At 49.9% G+C, this 20,932-nt stretch overlaps 1 protein-coding gene across 9 annotated transcripts in view; it reads right to left on the bottom strand.

Annotated features, from left to right (window-relative positions):
* MYLK (myosin light chain kinase) overlaps positions 1-20,932 on the bottom strand; it is a 270,332-nt gene that overhangs the window by 49,042 nt on the left and 200,358 nt on the right. For all 9 annotated transcript variants that reach the window (XM_082460944.1, XM_082460943.1, XM_082460942.1 and 6 more), the window contains 3 exons: positions 15,238-15,324; positions 1,520-1,570; positions 629-756 (listed from right to left, as the gene is read on the bottom strand). In XM_082460944.1, coding sequence (XP_082317070.1) covers positions 629-756; positions 1,520-1,570; positions 15,238-15,324 — 266 coding nt within the window. The remainder of the gene's footprint in view (positions 1-628; positions 757-1,519; positions 1,571-15,237; positions 15,325-20,932) is intronic.

The raw sequence follows: 20,932 nt of genomic DNA, 5'->3' as shown, positions 1-20,932 counted from the left end.
CACACTACCAACGTGCGATCCGAAAAATGGCCAGGCTCCCCAAGTTTCTCTAAAAGGAACTGGTTGTTTGGAAATTCAAACATTTTCCCATAGGACTGTTGTTATAAACGGAAGTTAGATTTCTGGGTCAGTAAGCCAAAATTCTGTTTAACGTACAATTTATCTACTCAAATACTCAGGTGCACTTTTATCTCTCCAGCACGTGGTAAGTTTAAGTGGTTGCCACAGATAGGGTTCAGTGAGCTGGCACAGAATCACAGAAAGCTCAAGAGTCTGAGAGGTCATTTAGGTCCCTGGTTCTATTTTCCTGACTCTGAGTAGAATTCTAGACAGAGATACCAAAATCAGGTGAGGGCCATAGGTGGTTTCTGTTTTTTCCCTTCATACTCTTCTCTATCACACAAATTGTCTATAAAACAGGCATTCTTGCTAGATGTAGAAGAAAAGGTCATTAAGAGCTCAGATTTGGTGGGTGGGTGACAGGGGTGTGAGGGGCTCTCCCACTTCTCAGGCCCCTGTGATGAAGAGTGACGCTGCCCTTCGTCGCAGCATTTCTCATCCCTTTCGGCCCAGAACTGCTCTGCAACTTGTGCGGGTTGTTCTCGGGCCACTGCCCTCTGTTACTGACCTGCTTTCGGAACTTCATCCAGGTGCAGGTGATGGGCTGGGCGCCGGTCACTTTACCAAACAGCTCCACAGGCTCTCCTGCGCGCACCTTTTGGTCCTCAGGAAACTGGATGATCTGCGGGGGCACGGCTGGGGGAGGACAAGGGAGAGAGTGAGCTCCGAGGAGGAGGGAGCCTCAGACAGTCTAATCTCATTCGACGCTGCCAGCCACATTGGTCTGTTGCTCCTCTCTCACCTTCCGGAACCTTCAGGGTAAGACGGAGCAATGACCACTGCTTCAGACACCTGGGCTGACGGACCTGCTAGGTTTGTTGGTCTCTTGACCCTGATTCCCTCAGAAGTGACCCACACAATTTACAAGGCATGATTCTCCGTTTGTTGGTTGTTCTGGAATTTGTGCCTTAACCTAATTCTTTGAATCTGTGACCTTACTCCTTTATTAATTACAGAGCATCTTGCCTTCTAACCTCCAGGTCACCCTGGCTGACAGGCTCAATATGGTTCACATCCTCAAATGTCTTTTCATGGAAAACAGACAGGGCTTCCTATAACAGGGACATACAGAGCAGAGCATGAGTACAGCACAAAGTGGATTATCTCCGTAAGGGGCAGACTGGAGGACAGAGAGGTGAGCAGGATTTCACAGAAGGGATGGGAAAGTATCGTGTGATGCTGTCCATACCAGGGAAGCAGGAGAAAAGGCAAGTAGTGGAAGAGGGTGGGGGACCAAGGTGAACAGAGACTCTTGGGGAAAATTCAGCCTGAATAATGCAGAGCTTGAATCGGGGAGCGGGGTGGGACCACATCCCCAGTGGTCAGTCTAGCAGAGCAAAGGGTAAACCCCTCATGGCAGATGACTCCCTTGCCCACAAATGTTGCTGTGACCAATTACCTGCCTTCGGAGGTGTCTTGGGGGCAGGTTTCTTTTTCACAGTTGCATCACCTGAAACAAAGAAGTTCACAGGTTATTTCCTGTTATTTTTTTTTTACAAGGCTCCTGAATCCTAGGAGGGCATAGTCTTATCCACTGGCCCCTCATCCAGATAGAGTCTTCCCTTGAATATGTCTTTCTGGAGACCTTGCAGTCTCACATGGACAACCTCATGAGCGAATGAGTATCACTTCTCAACAGGGCCTCTGGAGGGGTCCCTGGAGCCTCCAGGGAGATAAAAACTCTGAAAAATGCTTAAGCTTCCATTGTCCATTTCAATGATGATAACCCCAAACTCACTAACTCTTCTCTTACCCTAACTTTCAGGAAACTCATAAGGGAAATTATGTCAGATAAACTGACTAAATTTAGTCCTTGGTGTGGATCCAAGGGTCTCAGGCTTCCTTTGGGTCACAGACTGTGGACTGTGGCTTTTATTTTTTTTAATGTTTGTTGAATGGATCAATGAGTGAACAAACAAATGAATGAACCAACCAATGGTCTCCTTCATTCTTACCCCCCCATTCTCCAAATAACGCACATAAGAAAAATGACCCAAACAGACCAGTTTTGCCACACAAACCTATTCTTTTGTCTAAATAGCAATATGGTGAATACGTAAAAATATCCTCAGCTATCTTCATAGCTTATTTTCATATTTCTTTCAGGTCTTTGTTCAAAAGTCATCTAACATACTCATCCAAATGAAATGAAAACCTACATGCACACAAACACCTGTATATGAATGTTTGTAGTGGGTTTATTTGTGATTGCCAAAAACTAGAAGTTATCCAAATGTCCTTCAACTGGAGAATGAATGAACTGTGGTACATTCATACAAGGAAATACCACTCATCAATAAAAAGGAACAAACTTCTGATATACACAACATGAATGAATCTCAATGATTCATCTTTCTCTTCTGCTAAAAGAAGCCAGATTCAAAGGCTGTGTCCTGTATAATTCTATTTGTAGGACATTTTAGAAAAGGCAAAACTGTAGGGACAGAGAAAAGGTGGGTGGGGAGGGGTTGACTACTAAGGGGCATAGGACATATTTTAAGGTGTAGAAACCATATCTTGGTCGTGGTGGTAGTTACAGGACTATACGCATTTGTCAAGAACTGTGCAACAGAATGGGTGAATTTTACTGTATGTAAATTATAATATGAAAAATGGGAAAGAGTTGCCTAACCAATGAGATCCTCCCTAACCACACTATATCAAATAGCTGTGGTTTTATAATAGATTGTCCTTGTTTTTAGGAAATATATACTGAAGTTTTGAGGATAGAGGATACCACATGTGCAACTTACTTTCAAACTGTTCATAAAAAATAATGTGTATGTAGGTATGTATGTATATGTGTATATGTGTTTGTGAAGAGGTAGAAGGAAAGAGAGGTTGACAAATAGAGGAAGAGAAGGAGAGAGAACATATGATAAAGCAAAAATGATAAAACATTAATATTTGAAGAATGTGAATGAAGGGTATACAAGAAATATTTGTATTATTTTTGCAACTTTTCCATAGTTCTGAAATTACTTCAAAATAAAAGTTAAACAGAAAGTTAAACAATGTTTTATCCAGCCAACATGATGTAGTTGTTCAAATGAGGGAGAAAGAGAAAGCAGCGTCTGTTGAGGAGATGGCTGGGAGGTGGGACACAGGGTGGACCTGAGGACTCGAGATGATCTGACCTGGAGAGAAGAGCCCCATTGATCAGGAACAGAGTGACTCAGAGTAGAGAGTCAAGGTGATGTTTGGTGGAGGGTGGCTGGAGCACAGGGCTGGTTTCAGAGAGCAGTGGCGTGAAGATGGTGTGACAATTTAAAGAAAATTAAAAATTCAGTTCCTCGGTCACACTAGTCGCATTTCAAGTGCTCATAGCCATGCATGTTTAGTGGCTTCCATATTGTGCAGACAGAGAGCACTGCTATCATCACAGAAAGTTCTATTGGACAGTGCTGGTCTAGAATGTCAAGTTTGAGAGTTAGGTCTCTGTCCTGAGTAACAGGGAGTCCTGACACAAACAGCAGTCCAACTGGGCTAGAGGACCCCTGGAGGTCTTTCCAGTTCTAGGGCACAAGAATATCCAATTAGGAGGCTACTGCCATACTCTTAGGAGAAACACATCAAGGTCCAGCCTTGGCAAAGGCAGCAGAAAAGAAAATACCAATAAGAGGTGGAAGAAAAGTTAAAAGAATTTAGGGGCTAAACAAGAGGGAGGAACAAAGATTTCTCAGGGACTTCTTGCTTGAATAAATGGGAAAAATTTTATCGATGGAACGTGGAATCTAGGAGTGAAAGACGAGGAGTTTGGCTTGGCTCAAGAAAATGTGGTCGATGAAAGAGTTTAATCTGTGTATTGGCTAGAAGCCCAGGATCAGAATTCTAGAGATAGTTGGTGGAAGCTGAACGAGAAAGATTTCGGGATCCAACATGCAATCATTAATGGAAACTGTGAGGATGGGTCAGTTCTTTGGGGAAAAGAGTACACTGAAAGATGAGAAGGGGCCAGGGTCTGATCTGAGGTGATGTTCGCAGGGAGCAGCTGGGATGAAGGAGAGCGGCTGTGGAAGGACTGTCCCTGAAACCCAGGGTGGAGGAGGATGGGCACCGGGAAGATACGACCAGCATCAGGTGATGGGTGGTATTTGAGAGGGCAGGTTCTGTGGGATGGTGGGGTCAGAAGTTGCTCTAGAGTAGATTCTCAAGGAAACAGCTAGGGAGTCAACTAATCCATCAAGAATTCCAGAGGTGAAAGGGATAAAGAGAAGCAGGGTGAAGAAGAGGAAATGTCAAGCTAACGTTTCTTCCAAGGTGAGAGAGACGAGAACAGGTGTGAAAGCAGAAGGTTAGGACTAGGTGGAGAGGGAGAGCCCAGAGATGCTGGCAGGGAAGAGCCTGGGAAAGCCAGATCCCTCAGGAGTGGGTACTGGATGGGACACGGAACTCTCAGAATTGGCTGAGCCACAAAGCCCCCTGCTCCTCTGCACCCAGGGCAGCTGGAAGGGAGACGGCACAACTGGAAGAGAGCAGCCCTCGAGGGAAGGAAAGAGGGGCTCCTACCAGAGCCGGGATCTGACCTCCTGGGAGAGGGAAAGCCATCTCTTCAGAGGAACTGTGTGGAGGGCTGTTGTTATGGGCTGAGTGGTGTCCCCCACAGTTCATATGTTGAAGCCCTAGACCCCAATACCTCAGAATATATTTGGAGACAGGAACTTTAAAGAGGTGATTAAATTAAAAGGAGGCTGTTAGGGTGGGCCCTAATCCAAACCGACTGGTGTCCTTATAAGAACAGGAAATTTGGGCACACGGAGAGACACCAGGGATGCACACGCAGAAAAAGGGCCCTGTGAGGCAAGAAGCCCACCACCTGCAGGCCAAGGAGAGAGGCCTCAGGAGAAACCAAACCTGCCGACACCTGATCTCGGACTTCCAGCCTCCAGAACCGTGAGACAATACGTGTCTGATGTTTAGGTCACCCAGTCTGCGGTACTTTGTTATGGCAGCCCTAGCACACTGCAGCTGTGGATGAGCTCTGGGGCCAGGGAAGAAGGGTGCCAGCCCCTGGAGTGGTGGGCTAGGAGTTAATCAGGAGGCAAGCAAGGGCACAAAGTGGAAGCAGATGACTCCAAAGTGCCCCCCTATACTATTCTTGGGGGTTCTGGGTAAACCTACCTGGCCAGAAGTAGAGCCTGAACTAATAGCAATATTTCTATGTTACAGTTAAATAAGATTGAAGGCCAAAGTTTTATGGTAGTTCTACAAATTTCGAGCGTCTCCTGTTTGAATTGGTTAGCATTTGAAACTGGTTTGGTTCCTATCAGTAACAACTATTTGAAACGTTAACAATGTTCTGTATCCTATTCTATACATATTTTATAGGACCGTCTGCTGAAGTCCATTAATTACGTTCTGGGCTTAGGAGAACATATTTAATGGATTAGAAAGCAGAGTCACTGGATTCTAAACCTGGTTTCTCGTAGAGAGCTAGACTCGGCAAGTTGAGTTTCTAACCCATGATGTCATCATCCTTTTTCTCATTGGGTTCTTACCCCAACCAAACACAAGCAGGGCACTTCACGTTGTTTCCATTTCATGAAAAAGGAGATGGATTTGAATAAAAGTCAGATGACTTGCTGGGTTTATAAAACGACATGTGGCCAAGTTAGAAACAGGACTTAACCCTCTTGCTGCCCAGAGTATGGCTGCTTTCCTCCTGTTTCCTCTTGACTCCAGCTGACACTCTGCCCCATCCTCAAATCAGGTCCTTGAAACCTTTCTCTGTCCTTTTACAGAAATGCAGTGGGCGTAGGCTCTGGCACTGGACTTGGGTTTGAGTACCGCCCTGTTACTTCCCAAGCTGTGTGACTTAGAGCCTGTTATTTAACCTCTTGGAGCTTCAGTTTCCTCATTCAAAGAATGTGGGAAGAAGAAATAAAATTTGTTGTAAAGAATTAAGGTACATTGTAAAGAAGGTATAGCAATAAAGTGCAAGCTCTAACACCAGCCCTACCACCCATTCACCTTTCTTCCCAAACACATCCCCAGAGGACTGCTCTGTACTTTCCTTCACCTGTTTAGTCTCCACACTGTTGGTCATGTCAGCTTTATACCTACTCGAGGTCGCTCATGCTGCACCTGAAGCTCCTTCCCCAGTTCAGGTCCTCAGTAGAGGGAAAATTCTTGCTGGTCCAGATGCCCAAGCTCTCAGTACTTCTTGGGCCACTAACTAGTTTCTTTTCCTCTGGATGCACCCTTCTTATCTTATTATTGCTGTCAGCCCTTTGTCCCTCACCCCCTTCTCCAGCACCACAAACTTTCTGTGCTAGCCATTGTCAGAGAGGAGTATCACAGAAGGAAAATAAAATCCAACCATCTTTGCAAACCCCAGACACAGGGTGAGGCAAGGAGGGCAGAGTGTCCTCGCTCTCCTTGCCACTGGGTCTGTCCTCTCCCAGACAGTCAGCCCTAGGTGGCACACCCCTCCTGGTACAGCACTGCTCCCCAAACTCAAACTCCACAAACTTCTCTGAGTTCCTTTTTTATATCCCTCTTTCTGCTGCCCTCATTTTTCCTGGAGCCCAGACCTCTCTCCTGGGCCCACCCATACATCCCACTACCTGACACCATCTCCCTAGGCACATACCGCAAACCCAACACATCCAAAACCAAATCCAGTTCTTCTTCCCATACTGCTGTTCATCCCCATTTCTCCCAAGGCCCCCTCCCTGCCCATATCCGGTCACGAACTGACATCTTTCAATTCCATCAGCAAGATAACCTCCTTGGTCCCACTTCCACATCCCCGCTGTCACCATTCTAGTCCTAACTGTACCACCTCCTAGACCTCTGATCCCCTGTCCCCACACTAATAGGTCCATCACTCAGTGGCCAAAATGGTCTTTCTCAAACGCAAGTCTGATGTCACTCCACTGTTGAAACCTCTCCAGTGGCTGCCCACTGCCTCTTAGGATCAAGTCCAACTCACCAGACAAGGGCCTTCAAGATTTGTCCCCGACTTTCATCCCCAGCCTTCTTTTTAACTCTTGGGGAACACCCTCACCCATGCCCTGTATGCTCAGTGTCAGTGGTTCTCAAAATCTAGCGTGCATGACGATCACCCGGGAGACTTGCTGAAAACACGGACTCCTGACCTTCCTGGGGTGTGGATGTTGCTGGTTCCTGTGCCAGCTTCTGGGGGGCACTGCTCTGTACTCTACACTGAAGGCCTTTCAGTTTCTGCAATGCCAGGGTTTTGTTGTCAACTCTTTGCTGACTCTTGCACATTCTGGGACAGGTCTCAGCTCACGCATCACTGCTGCCAGGCTGGGTTCCATGCCCCTCCAAGGCAGTTCAATCAGCAGTCATCACAAGGCACTGCAATTGCAGAAACCTGCCCCCAACATGCATATACCCCAGCAAGCTCCCTGGGGACAGGAATGGGGCCCATCCTGTTCATTTTCTGTATCCCCAATGTGTAGCTCAGTACCTGGCACAGGCTAGAAAACAGCTCTTAAAGGAATGAATGGAACCCCCGAGGATCTCTGTTAACATGGCAATTCCCAAGAACACTCCAACCCACCCCTGGGCTCTGATGCTCAGAGATAAAGCCCATTGGCTTGAATCCTTGTGCAACTTTCCACAAAAAGGAGAAGGTCCCTTGCTCTGTTACCAATTAGATCAAAGCTGCCAGGTGCTGGGCCTTCCACCCCAGACAGGGGACTGAGGCTGGAAGAAGTGAAGCAGCCCAATAAAAACATCACAAATCAAAGCACTGAATTTAGAAGGTTCCTGGGAAACATGGGGCTGGGCTGAGAAGGCTGGCCTCCAATTGTCTGGGTAATCCATCTTCTGCTTTTGCCCCAGCCTGCCCCCACCCACCTAGTCCTGGCCTCATGAACCTTCCTCTGCCCTGGGAGGGCAGAGGTCGGCACCCCACAGAAGTTTCCAGACTGCTCAGTCTGAAGACACATGAGTCCCTCTCTCCAGTGATCCCCGGAAAGATCAGAGCCAGCAATTGGTAGATATTTACAGAGCCTGAAGGCGGGTCTTACAGCTTCAAAAGGGTCTGAGATAATGGAAAGCCAAAGGGAATTGGGGAGGTGGCATGAACAGCCCAGGGTACAGGGAGGTCCCTGGATCTCTGCCTCTCTGGGGACATTTCCTTTTTTAGGTAGCTAGCTAAAAATAGACATCAAACCCTTCACAATTCCCAAAATCAGCATTAACTTTCTGCCACAAGCTCCTGAAGGGGATTCGGGTTGGGTGACGTGTGGAGGGAGAGCACCTACCCTGCAGGGCTGTGTCAGAACAGGAGGGTGGCGGTGAGGACCTGGGGGTGGAAGGCTGAATCTCACTGTCCTGCACTGGGGGAGGCTCAGGGCTCCAGGGGACTTGAAAACCCCCCAACAATGTCCCTCTCCCTCCCCCCACACAATTAGGCCCTTTCCAACCCCTCCTTACAAACCTGTAGAAAAATATTAGTCATTTTTCCAGAATGAACATCTCTGGGCAAATTTCCTATACACATCCCCTCATAGCAAAGGCTGTCATGTAAGAAGATTCCAGAGGAACACCGCTCCTCTTGTTACTGCAAACACCCAGCCCTGAGCCCCCAGGGCACAGAACATCAGGACAGCTGTGAAAGAGGCAGCCCAGCACGGCCAGGAGAGCAGTGTCGGTGTTGCTTGATGGGCATCCTCCAGGCCCTCGCCTGGGAGGACCCATCCTGCCATTGAACTGGCTTGTGGGAGACAATGGAAGAGCTGGGAAGGATCTGGAGGTGGCAGCCCAGGGGTGGAAGCACAGGTCCGCATGCGTGGTGTGGTGGAGGGTGGCATGGCCACCATCACTCTTCAGAGACCAGTATTTTGGTTGGGAGTAACCAGGATTTGGTGCCAGCTTTCAAAGACATTCATGGAAATACCCCCACTTCTCTCCCAGGGTCCCACATCTTTCCCTGTCAAGCAAGTCTTGATGCCAAGTCTTAATCTCTCCAGCATTTCCTTCCAGCCCTCTGAATCCTGGAGAGAGTCTGATCAAAAGAAAGATTTGATCCTGGAGAAAACCTTCTGGATAATTGGACACTGCTTTTGATATCCAAAGATGCTTTCAAGGTGACTGACTTTTGGTTTCAGAGAGAGACACATACAGGAGACCAAGGCAAAGATATCTAAGAGCATCGTAATCTGGGATAGTAGTCAGTGAGGTCAAAGTGACCGATATCAGAGGTGAAGCTCAAGGCCAAGGCCAGGCATGGAATACAAAGTGGTGTTCCACCTGCATCCTCCTCCGATCCCAGAAGCAGGGGAACTCATAAATACATTTGAAAAGTGAAATACTTGTTATATCCCTACTTCACACCAGGCACTGAAATTTCAGAGATGGAGAGGCACTGGTTCCTGTCCCCTAGTTGTAAAAGCACCTTGTAGATGTTCCTCTATCTCTTTTCTAAAAGACCGTCAGCTTTACGGACTGATAGGAGGAACCCCTGAGCCTGTTATCGCACCGGCAGTGCCTCTCTGTATTTTCTCAAACCATCCTTCAGCCCCATCAATGCCTCTCTCACACAAAATTCCAGTCAGATCCCCTCCAGCTGGACACCCTGAGCCTGGACTCTATGCACATGGCCTCCTTCCCATCAGGATATCTCTGCTGCTGTGTGTTCATGCTTGCTGGAGCTTCCACCCTTCATGTACCAGATGATACAGAGGGTGTTGGCCAACCCCACCTGTGCTGTATCACTCCAAAGAAAAGCATTCTATTGAATGGCTTGATGTCAGAGCTGGAAAAGGCCTGGGGGGTCAGTCGGAGAAAGTCCCCATTTGACAGGTGCAGAGGGAGGAAGGGCTTTGACTAAGGCCACGTGTTCAATTAGAGGCAGAACCAAGACGTTCATTTCCTGCTCTCCAGCCCAGGGGCTGTTTGGCTATGCCCTGTGCCTGAGCACTGCCCCACCGGGCACAGTAAATGGGCATCTGGAGGTCCAACAAGGAAGGGTATTGCTGTCTACCCACGCCCCCCATCCCCGTCACAGATGGAGGATACTTCTCCCCCGGGCCCACGCGCGTCTCTCTTGTTCTCTCTCCAAAGGTGGGAGACGACCCACTCTGGGCTGGAGGAGTGCATAAAGTTTTCCAGGAGTGCTGAGACTGAATTCCCATCAAGATGGGGGAAAGCAGCCATAAAGGATAGTGGGACAATTGACAAAAATTGAATATGGGACCGTGGGTTAAACAGTATCGGTTCAATGTTAAATGTCCTGATTTTAATAATTGCATTGTGGCTATGTTCTTAGGAGATACACAGTAGATATTTAGAGGTCAAGGGCATGATGTCTCTATTTGTAAACGGTATATATACGTCTATATGATGAATGGTGAATATATATGAACAGATATAGTGTATATATAGTATATATACAGTGTATATAGATATATAGATATGAATATTTGATGAATGGTGTATATATATATGAGTTTATACACAGAGAATGACAAAACAATGGAACAAAAGGCAAATAATTGATGAATCTAAGTAAAGGGTGTACAAGAGTTTCTTGTACTATTCGTGCACCTTTTCCGTAAATTTGAAATTATATCAAAATAAAGTTAGAAAAAAATTCCCATTGAGAGGCATGCGGCAAAGACCCTGACAGGTCTCAAGATCCAGGGAAGCAGGGAAGCATGCCTGCTGTCACCCTCTTCTCCCCCCAGCTCTGATGGCAGTCAGACCTCTGTCCCCGCTGGTGGACGGCGTCCACTGTGTGGGCAGCACAAGGGATGGCCCTGAGACTACGGAAGGCACGGGGTGGCGTGGGAGGAACGGAGATCAGGGTTGCCCTCACAGTGCCCACCTGTAACTAGCTGTGAGCTGTGAGACTCTGGGCAAGACAGTTTAGTTCTCTAAGACTCAGTTGCTCATCTGTAAAATGGGAACAACCGTTTGTAGCTCGTTGAATAAGACTTGCCTGAAGCGACGTAGATTGAGTGGCTCAGAGGATGCCTGTTGCATGGGTGCTCAAAAAACTCTTGCTTGGGGGCTTCCCTGGTGGCGCAGCGGTTGGGAATCTGCCTGCCGATGCACGGGACGCGGGTTCGAGCCCTGGTCTGGGAGGATCCCACATGCCGCGGAGCGACTAGGCCCGTGAGCCACAACTACTGAGCCTGCGCGTCTGGAGCCTGTGCTCCGCAACAAGAGAGGCCGCGATAGTGAGAGGCCCGCACACCGCGATGAAGAGTGGTCCCCGCTTGCCGCAACTAGAGAAAGCCCTTGCACAGAAACGAAGACCCAACACAGCCAAAAATAAATATAAAAATAAATAAATAAATAAAAGATTACTATTACAAAAACAAAAACAAAAACTCTTGTTTTGTGCGATGGGCAGGTGACTGAATCGGGGGCCCTCACGATAGTACCTGCGCATTCCTCCCTCCAGTCTCCCCTCACAAGAGGAGTGTTACAGTTCCTCCTCAACCAAACCACATTCCTCTCCTCTTTCATAACCTGGCCTAGCGTTTCCCTCATCCCAAAATCTTCCCAGACGACCCCCTCCTCACTTCTGTACTTGTGAGTTGGTGTCTGGCAGGTTAACTTGTACTCTCGTCAGTTTTCTCTCATCCGGCCCCTTGGGTTTGGGCAAATCAGCTTGGCTTTTCCCTCACGCTCCCCAGAGCTGGGCAGCAGCGGTGCCCCCAGGGGCTCTCAGGCCAGTGTGGACAAGCACCGTCCACGTTCACACCTGACAGCTCCCTCACAGGACCGAACATCCGAGCTGGGGAGGGGAGGGCATGCAGACAGGGATCTGGCCACCATCTATTTGACAAGGAAACCACTCAGCCTTCCCTCGGTCACTGGAGGAAAGATGGATTTCCTGGTTAGATTAGGTACTTCCCAGCCCTTGATGAAAATGAACACACATACACAGCCAGACCACTCAGCAACGTGAGAATCTGGGCTTTCTCATGGAAACAGAGATGTCTGGGACTGGGGATGGCAATGCTAAGAGGAAAAGGCAAGTTGCAGAGGTGTACAGACGGCATAATTCCATTTCTGTGAGAAAAAAATCCAACTGAAATATTTGCATGTGTATATGTGAATATTCAGAAAAAAGCAATTGTGAATATATTTGAGGAGGTGAGTGAAATTAGGGGTAGGATGAAAGAGGGCTTTCACATTGTACTTGGTAAACTTCTGTACGAGTTAAAATGTTTAAACAAGAAGGCATGCATATTTAACTTATGTAATTGATAAATCATATAAATTATCCCCCAAAGTGAGAAAAGAACTGGGGGTGCAGGCCTAAAAGACACCCCCTTCATTCCCTATCTCTGGGCAGCTGCTTTCTCAGGAGCCTCCTGGGAAGGAAGCCCCACGGTGGTACACAGGCACCCAGGAAACTCTGCAGGTTTCTAAGGAAAAGTCGCTGCTAATGCTCTCAGTGCCCCAGGGAGTGACAGGCTGGGATGATGGGGGGCAGGAGGCGTGGGCCGGCAGAGGGGTTCAACATGGCCATTACTATACATAGAGACACACACTTCCATTCATTTGGGAGTAAGACATCTGTCTGTAACTCCAACGTGAAGGCTTTCTACACAGAGTGAAATTCCCCTTCAGCAGACAAGCAGTGTCAGCTGGAGTTGATGCAGTCACGAATGTGTTTGTTTGCCACGGAGATGAAGCGCTTTCAGCTGCCCCTCCCTCTGAGCAGCACCGCCCACTGAGCCCCTTTCTCTGCACCCTTCGGAGGGGAAAGAACCATGGAGTCCAGACTCCACCAGAGCATCTTGCTCTCTCCCTAAAGGCAGGTGATGGAAGTGCCCTGAGGACCTGGGCCGGGGGCCCATGGTGGTTCCACATTTAATGGAGTTAGTAGAGGGGACCCGGTTCTGCTTCTCAAGACCAGCGGTGCAAGGGCCCCGGGCTTCCCTCTGGACAGCTGGTTTCCAGCCTGGCTGACAGCACCTTGGAATAGCCCAGGAGCATAAACATACATTGAAGCTGGGGTCCCACTGCCAGAGATTCTGATCTCATTAGGCTGGGGTGCAGCAGGGAGCAGTGGTTTTAAATGCTCCCCAGGTGAATCTAACATGCAGCCAGGGTGGAGAGCCCCTGCCCTGGAACTGCATGATGACAGCTTGGCTGGGGTTTTCCACAGCCTTCTCTTCTCCAGGGCAAAGAGCCCAGGTCCCGGGTCAGCTCACTGTCTCCAGTTTGTTTTTCTCTTTCACGGCTCTCCTCTGACCCCACCTCACTTCCCTCAGGATCTCACCGGAATAGATGTGCCAGAGCTGAGGACAGGAGGCTGCTGACCTCCCAGCTCGAATGCCAGGCACTCCTGCTTCTGCCCCCAGGAGAGGAGAACAATCGCATCAGACCCAGTTTACCATCACTTGGCGCTCTTATGAGATCCCATGTCTCTCCCGAGGACTTTCTCCCATAACTAAATAGAACACAGGCCCAAGAAATCCTTTCGGAAGATAAAATCATTAACCCATTCTCACTAGGTTTTTCTTAGAATTGTTTATGCATTGTCAACAACTTATTATTAAATGTCCACTTTTGATAATCGGAGGCTCCCAGTGGTTAAATATCCATGAGAAATTATCATTCCAATTTGGCTGCCCTGGTATGTGCATGAGGAACCCAAGCTCCTCATTGGGAAGGCAAATAGGTTGCTTTGAAGAGATGAGAATAAAACTAAGTTACAGAACACTGCCTTGTAATGGAAAAAGAGAGGCAGCCTTTGAATGAATCTAGCTCACTTCCCTTTATTAGTATGGGTAATTAAGAGTTTGTCTTGTCTTTTGCTCTTTTAAAACACAGAGTGTGTTGGGGGATGCCCAAGCAACCCCATATCTTTTGTTAAAATTGGAGTTTTTAAAGCATACTTCTAACAAAATTAGACCAATAATTAATCAGTAGCGGAAGCCAGGGCTGCATTATGCCCTTTGGGGAGTCTAAGCACTTTTGCCTTTGAAGGCTCCTTCCCTTCACTAAAGAAAAAAAAAATGTAAAAAAATGTATATACTTACATACATACATACATAAATTATATTTTACAACTGAATTGGTATAAAGATGAATATATTAATGTTATGAATTAAAACATTTTCTTTGACCTAAAAGTTAAATTTTTCCCTAATTTTATAAGATATTGAAATATTTTTGTGGGCCTGTAAAAGCACCGTGGACCCTAGGCACAGTGCCTAAAAGCTTATAAGGGGTTCTGGGGGAAGCCAAGATCCGAAAAGAGGGAGAGAGTCAGATGCAGAGTCATAGGAGAAGCCCTTTCCCTGCTTGGCTATTTAGACCACAGCTGCAAGTTTGTTCTAAGAGATGCTGGTAAGGCCTTTCTATGAGCAGGTCACGGCACTGGCATCCTGAAAGGTGCACCCCTAAGTTGGCCCAGCTGGAGGCCCACGGAACTTAAAAAGGAGGAAGGAGGATGAGACACAGACACGTCACCGTGACCCTGGGAAGAGGACAGCCAACGGCAGAAGGGGGATGCTGAGTGCTATGGGGGCTCACGGGAGGGACGAGTTCCTTTCAGCTGGAGCGAAGACGAGCTCAGGGATGAGATGACTTTTCAGTGGGAGTCTGTCCCACAAGAGAGGTGCCAGAGCAAAGGCACGAAGGGAGGAACACAGGGGTGTCCGGTGCACACAGAGGAGCTCAGTTTGGCTTGAGGATGAAATAGGAGTAAGGAGCTGGGGGGCAGCGCTTGGAAAGAAAGGCTGAGGCTGGATGTCAGAATGTGTGCCCACACGTGGCAGGCGTGCCAGGACAGCAAAGTGTGAGAGGTTCACTTGCACGGGACTGGTGGGCTCTGGGGACCGCTGGGCACTCCAACCAGGGGTGATCTGATCAGAGCCACTGTGTAAGAAGGTCTATGTGGCAGGAAAGACTCAACTGCGAGAGATTAGGGGAAGGTCTCCCAGGGTTCTTGGTGGGAAGCAGAAGGGGCCTGAGTGACGCTGCCAGAGGATGTGGATGTGTAACACCACTCAGGCCTTGGAGAGGTGGGAGGGGTGACAAAAGGCCAGTGGCTCGGTCACCGGGAGCTCACAGGGCACCAGGGTGGTGGCAGGGGCCAGGTTCCGAGGAGCACAGGCAGGGAAGCGGCCGGCCCTCAGACCCGGGTTTGCCTGGAAGAGCTGAATGAGTACTTACTCTCCGTTCCTAGCATGGAAGGAAGAGAGCTCTTTGGCCTCCGGGCTTTCATCTCCGGGGCCTTGGCGTTCTCACTGGTGGGGGCATCTGGAACAAAACAGGTAACGACAAACATGAGTAGGCAGCTGCCCAGGGAAGGAAGCAGAAGAGGCATCGCAATAAACATCCCACCTCAACCCCGACAGGTCCTCCCCGTCCCGGCTCCACTCTGAGGGCCCTCAGCGCCTGCTGGGCAGGCCAGGCACCTTCCTCTCAAGAGCACCAAAGAAGGAGTGTCCTCGCCACCCGGCCTTATAAATCAGGTGCAGCGCACAGCTGCCCCAAAGACGGATGGACAGGCTATCCTGGGAGCGGGGTAGCGCTTTCGCCTCTGCTGCAGGCACGGGCCGCCAGAATCGCATCACTGGCAGGGCTGGGGGACAGTCAGAGCCCCTCTGCTCGCCAATGCCTATCTTTTCCCTTCACTGGGTCTTAACTCACTTGGGCTAAACATTCTGGATTTCCAAAAGCCCGCTCTGTGTACAGAGGTCTCATGAATGGAGGAAGCAGGGGATGGGTTGCTGCCCTGTTTTCATGGTCTGGAGGGGGCTTGTGGCCTGTTGTCTCTGACTCGAGGGACACTGACAGTCAGACCTCCAGGCCAGATGAAGGCCTCTGAGCAGGCGGCCGGCATGCCTCGCGGGCTCTGGACTGAGCCTTGGAGCCCTTGTCGGGGCTGCTGCACCCTCCCCAAAGCAGAGCCACTGGAACCCTGCAGCGGCAGCCTCTGGGCAGAGCTGAAATGCTGCCCGGGTGAGCGCACAACCTCCGCGGGGCTGTCCTCCACTCCCCCTCTTCCCATTCATGCCCAGTGTGGAAGATGCCGGGGGAAACCCTCCCTTGTCAGGGCAGCAGGGTGACATAGCGCTGGGCTGGGTGGAAAAGGCCCTCCCTGGGCCGAGAAGAGACTGGGCTCTAGCAAGCTGCTGGGACCGGGATAAGGAGCTGGCTGTACCGCTATCACTAGGCTCCAGCATTTTCCCCGCAAGGAACTCTCTTCAGGGACTATGCTGGGAGGGAGCCTCCCCCTCCGAGCCCCTTCCTGTGCATCCTTTTCCTGCTCCTGAAGAGGAAGCGCAGAGGGAGAAAGGAGGGGGTGGGACTTTCCAGCTGAGGCTTGGCCGCATTCCTAAGGCCTGTCTGGGGAGGAAGGGCCATCTCCCTGTCCCCGCCTCCACGGTGGGGCAATCCCAGACTCTAACACGTGCTCTCGCCTAGACTGGGCTTCTGGGGCTTTGCAGGGTGGGCTCGGAAGCACAGAACTAGGGGCTGGGCGGGTACACTTCCCCGGCATGCAGACTCTTGGTGCTACCATCTGGATGCATTACTCCTTCTAGATGGCATTTGGATCCCTTTCCTGCTCCAGAATGTGGGTCTGTCCATATAAATTCCTCCAAACCAGTCAGGCTTCCTTCCCAACCCAAGGCCTGCCCACTCTCCATTAGCTGGGTAATCCAGGAACGGAGGCTCGGGCACAGCACACAGGTCTCCAAGGCCGCGGGGACAGTCCCCCACTGCAGTCGGCCAAAAGCTGTATATGTGTAACTACAGGAACGATTAAACGTAATCCTTAAGTAGAACTTCCCAGCAGTATATTTCAGGGGATGGAGCTGAAGGAACGAAGCTGGAAGAAATTCCTTTGAGCAGTGCTTGATAACCCGGCCCCCTACCCTGCCTCCATTCCCCACTGTGTGTTACTCTTCTGCCACCTTTCGTAAGAGCAAAAGAGCCCCAGATGAGGAGTCAGGGATCCCTGCCATCCGTAGCTGACACGGCCTGTTCCTGTCTCCTCAGTGGGCCGCCCACCCACCAGGTTCTGTGTGGACATGGGTGGAGGAGCAGGAAGTCCCATGGGGAGGGGATGATTTCATTTTTCTCACATTGGGTATTTTCCCCGGACATAGTGGTCATTCTCATCTACAGAACAATCCTCAGTATGCATTTATCAACCTCTGGTTCTCAACCTTGGCTGCACATTAGAAGCACCTGTACCTAGGTATCTCACTCCCCAGATCCTGGCTTAATTGGTCTGGGTGGGGATCTGGGGATAAATAATATGCCGCCAGGTTGAAAACTCCTAGTCTCTCTCCTCAAGGTGTGTGTGTGTGTGTGTGTGTGTGTGTGTAGAGGTGTGTGTGTGTGTGTGTGTGGGTGTGTGTGTGTAGAGGGGTGTGTGTGTGTGTGTGTGTGTGTGTGTGTGTGTGTGTGTGTGTGTAGAGGTGAGAGTGGGTCTCAGGGACTATTCCTGTCCATGCTTCCCTTGATATTTGCAGATCAGGTTGCCATAAACCAAGGTCATGGGGTGAGTCTATGGTTCCCTTGTCTGAGGCCCTCCCTTCTTCCCTTCCTTCAAGACCAGCACTTCTGACAGCACCAATGACAATTTAAAGAAAGGCACACTCAGAAATTTCTTTGTTTTCCCCCCTTTTAAGGAAGAGGAGGCGAGGACAGAGTGTGCACAGACAGTCCTCGCTTCCTTGGCATAAGTACTCGCTTTGCCGTCTTTTTCCCAGTGAGTTCCAGGGCATCAGAGGAGGGAGACAAGGAAGGACCGAGATTTTTTTTTAATTGATGGGGAAACTGAGGCATAAGCAAGCAAAGGAGGAGAGGCCAGTTTTCCTGGGCTCCTGAAAGAAAGGAGACAGGGACTGAGATTCCTCCTCTCCTCGTGGGGTCATGGTGGGCTTTGCTTCCAAGCATCATTAGAGTAGGGATGGAGAGAGGAGGGCTCTAGGTGCAGCTTTGTCATCAGCAATCCTGGGATCGTGGGCAAATAATTTCAGCTACCCCAGGTCTCTGTTCCCACATTTGTACAAGGGAAACTACACTTATTTTCTCTGCCTCACGGCACTACAAGGCTCTAGGGAGAGGACGCGTGCGACGGTGATCATTTACCTGTTCATTCATGTCTCCTGTTTGCCGCATTTCCTCGCCTCCTTCCCAAATCCGCTTTAGAATCCTCCACCTTCACAAAGCCCTCCCCAATGGGCCCCTGCTGCATGTTTCCTGCCTCCTCATCCGTCCTCAGCTCTTGGGTGCCTGCTTTACACTGACTTGTGAGTACACCACCCCGTCATGTGCTTTGAGCCTTGTTTGTAGATGTTCCTTATCTTTCCATCTGGCCGTGAGGAAAGGGGCTCAAGTTTCCCTGGCAGACCAGGCACACCCCCAGCCTTGGAGCCCCACAGTGGTGGAACGAGCCCCCTCTTCCCTCTGCAGCACCCCCGCCCCCTGTGGGCTGTGCCTGCACCACGAGCCACTAGCCGTCAGTCTGTCCGTGAGAACCGCAGCAAGGAGTGGGCTGGGAGGACCACGTGCTTAATCAGAACCAGCTTTGTGCTCACATGGCTGCCCAGGGGATAAAAATAATAGTAATAAAAGTTTAAGAGCAGCGTGTATTTTCTGTCTATTTTAATCAGTTTGTGATGAAATTGAACTCCATTTCTAGATCTGGGCCCCAGGGCTGGAGTCCTTTGCTGGTCTGCTGGTGCCCCCAAAGAAGCAGCGGGGAGGAAGGTGGTGGTGTGAGGAGTGGGGGGGGCCTCAACATAGAGAGGAAAACGTGTCCTTATATGGACAATGCCTCACCCCTTCCACTCCTGGGCTAGCTCTGGGCTCAGCCTTCCAACACAGCATTTCTTCTTCTGTCTCCCCCGAGAGAGGTCATTCCCAGAGCTGCAACCCTAGGCAGGGGGAGTGAGGTCTTGGGAGGCTTTTGGGAGGGGGGTCTGAGCTTCCAGGAGCCCCAGAAGGGGCAGGGCAGAGGGGCTGGCCTCTCTCTCTCTCTCTGTCTGCCCAGGAGCGAGCAGCATGCTGGCAAAATCAGGAGGGAGAGAGCTCTGGTCAGGATGAGTACCTTCCTGGCTCTGCAGGCCGGTGACTGTGAGTCCTTGGGCAAGTTCCTGACCTTCTTCACCAGGAAAAAGGGAATAACACCACCCCAACAGAGGAGTGAATGAGATGTGGAGTAAGAGCTGGCATTTACTGGGTACTCAGGCCGTGCCTGGCACGATGCTAAGTGCTTTATACCCGTGTTTCAGGTTGAACCACACCATTCGCCAATATTCAAGTGTTTTTGACCTACTAAAATAGCAATTTTATTTAGTTCAACCTAATACATTTTAGCTGCCTGAGACAATATAAAGAACAAATGGGAGTGGGAGCAGACCGAGGCCAACAAAAGAAGTGGGGGTCGGCTCAGCCACAGTCAGAGGGCTCCCTGGCCATGGAGGCAGTGGACCACAGTGGTTAGGAGCCAAGGTGTGGGCTTAAATCCCCACCCAGCTGGTTATTAGCTGCATACACCTCAAACTAGGCTTTAAACTCCCTTCTTACAGTTGCAAATCGCCCCGAGTTGCCAAATCCAATGGCTAACGCTCAGGCTCATCTTATTCTACTTGGCAGAGCCTTTTGACACATTGATCTCCATCGTTCCTTTCTTATTGAAATGATCACCGTTTGGCCTCTGGGACACCCCTCTCTGCTTGATTTCTTCCTGTCTCATCATGGCCAGTCCTTCTCCGTCTCCTTCGCAGACCTCTGTCCTGCCTTACTTTTCAGTGTCGGACTCTCTCCTTCCCTCCTCCATCCACATCCACCCCTGGGGACCTCACATACTCCCAGGGCATTCAGTGGCCTCATGAAGATGGCTCCTCATGTCCTGCCTCTAACCCCGACCTCCCTCCTCAACTCCAGATTCATCTAAAGGTCAACCTACACAATAGGCCCACTTGGATGTCTAATGGACACCTTAAACTTCACATACACGAAAGTCTTGACTGTACCCCACCCCTACCCATTCTGATCTTAGTAGGTGGTACCACCATTGACCTGTGCTCCCTCACGAAAACTAAGGGTCACCTTTGACTTCCCTTTCTATTTCCAATTCATCAGCAAATCTTATCAGCTGTACTGTCAAAACATTATAAATCTGGTCATTTCCCACCTCTTCCATAGAGTCTAAGCTGCCATCATCTCATGCCTGGGCTATCGTGGCAACCTCGAATCTGCTCTCCCTCTTACTCCTCCTGGGTCTGGTCACCGCCTGAGTGATCCTTTACAATGGCCAGGGTTGTCCCACCGCACTTATAATAAAATCCGGTGTCCTGGTCACAGCCTACATGGCCTTGCAGATCTGGTCCTCCTCAGTCTCATTTCCTACCACTCTGCCCCGGGCCCGGGGCTCGGCCACCCTGGCCTCCTTACTTCTCCTTCTGGGGTGCCTCTCGTACAGTCTCAGCTCAGGGTTTTGCTCCTGTTCCTTACCTCTGCCGTGCTACTGCTGGGACTCCTTCCCAAATGCCTTCAGGCCTCTGTTCAAATGCCTCTTCCTCAGAGAGGCCTCACCCTCTCCAACAACAGCACGCTCCCCCATCACCCTGCTCTGCTTTCTTCACAGCATGTGTTGTTGCCTGAGATCGTATGACATATCTGTTCATCCGTATTTTTGTCTCTCCCTCACTCGAATGTAAAGGCTCTGAGAACAGGAACTTGTTTCGTTCACTGCTTTTAACCCCAGCCCCAGGAGCAGAGCGGGCACTGACATACGGGTTGAGAGAAGGCCCATGGGAACGCCACCCCCTACCACATGCACACACCAGCCTCCATGGTTACAAAGCCCCTGATCTCACTGGTAGCTGAGGCCCGATGCCCTTGG

The sequence above is a fragment of the Balaenoptera physalus genome, assembly GCF_965194825.1.
Source record: "Balaenoptera physalus genome assembly, chromosome: 4".
Lineage (NCBI taxonomy): Eukaryota > Metazoa > Chordata > Mammalia > Artiodactyla > Balaenopteridae > Balaenoptera > Balaenoptera physalus.
Note: the sequence above shows the minus strand (reverse complement) of the source record. Positions and strands in the feature narration are given on the sequence as shown.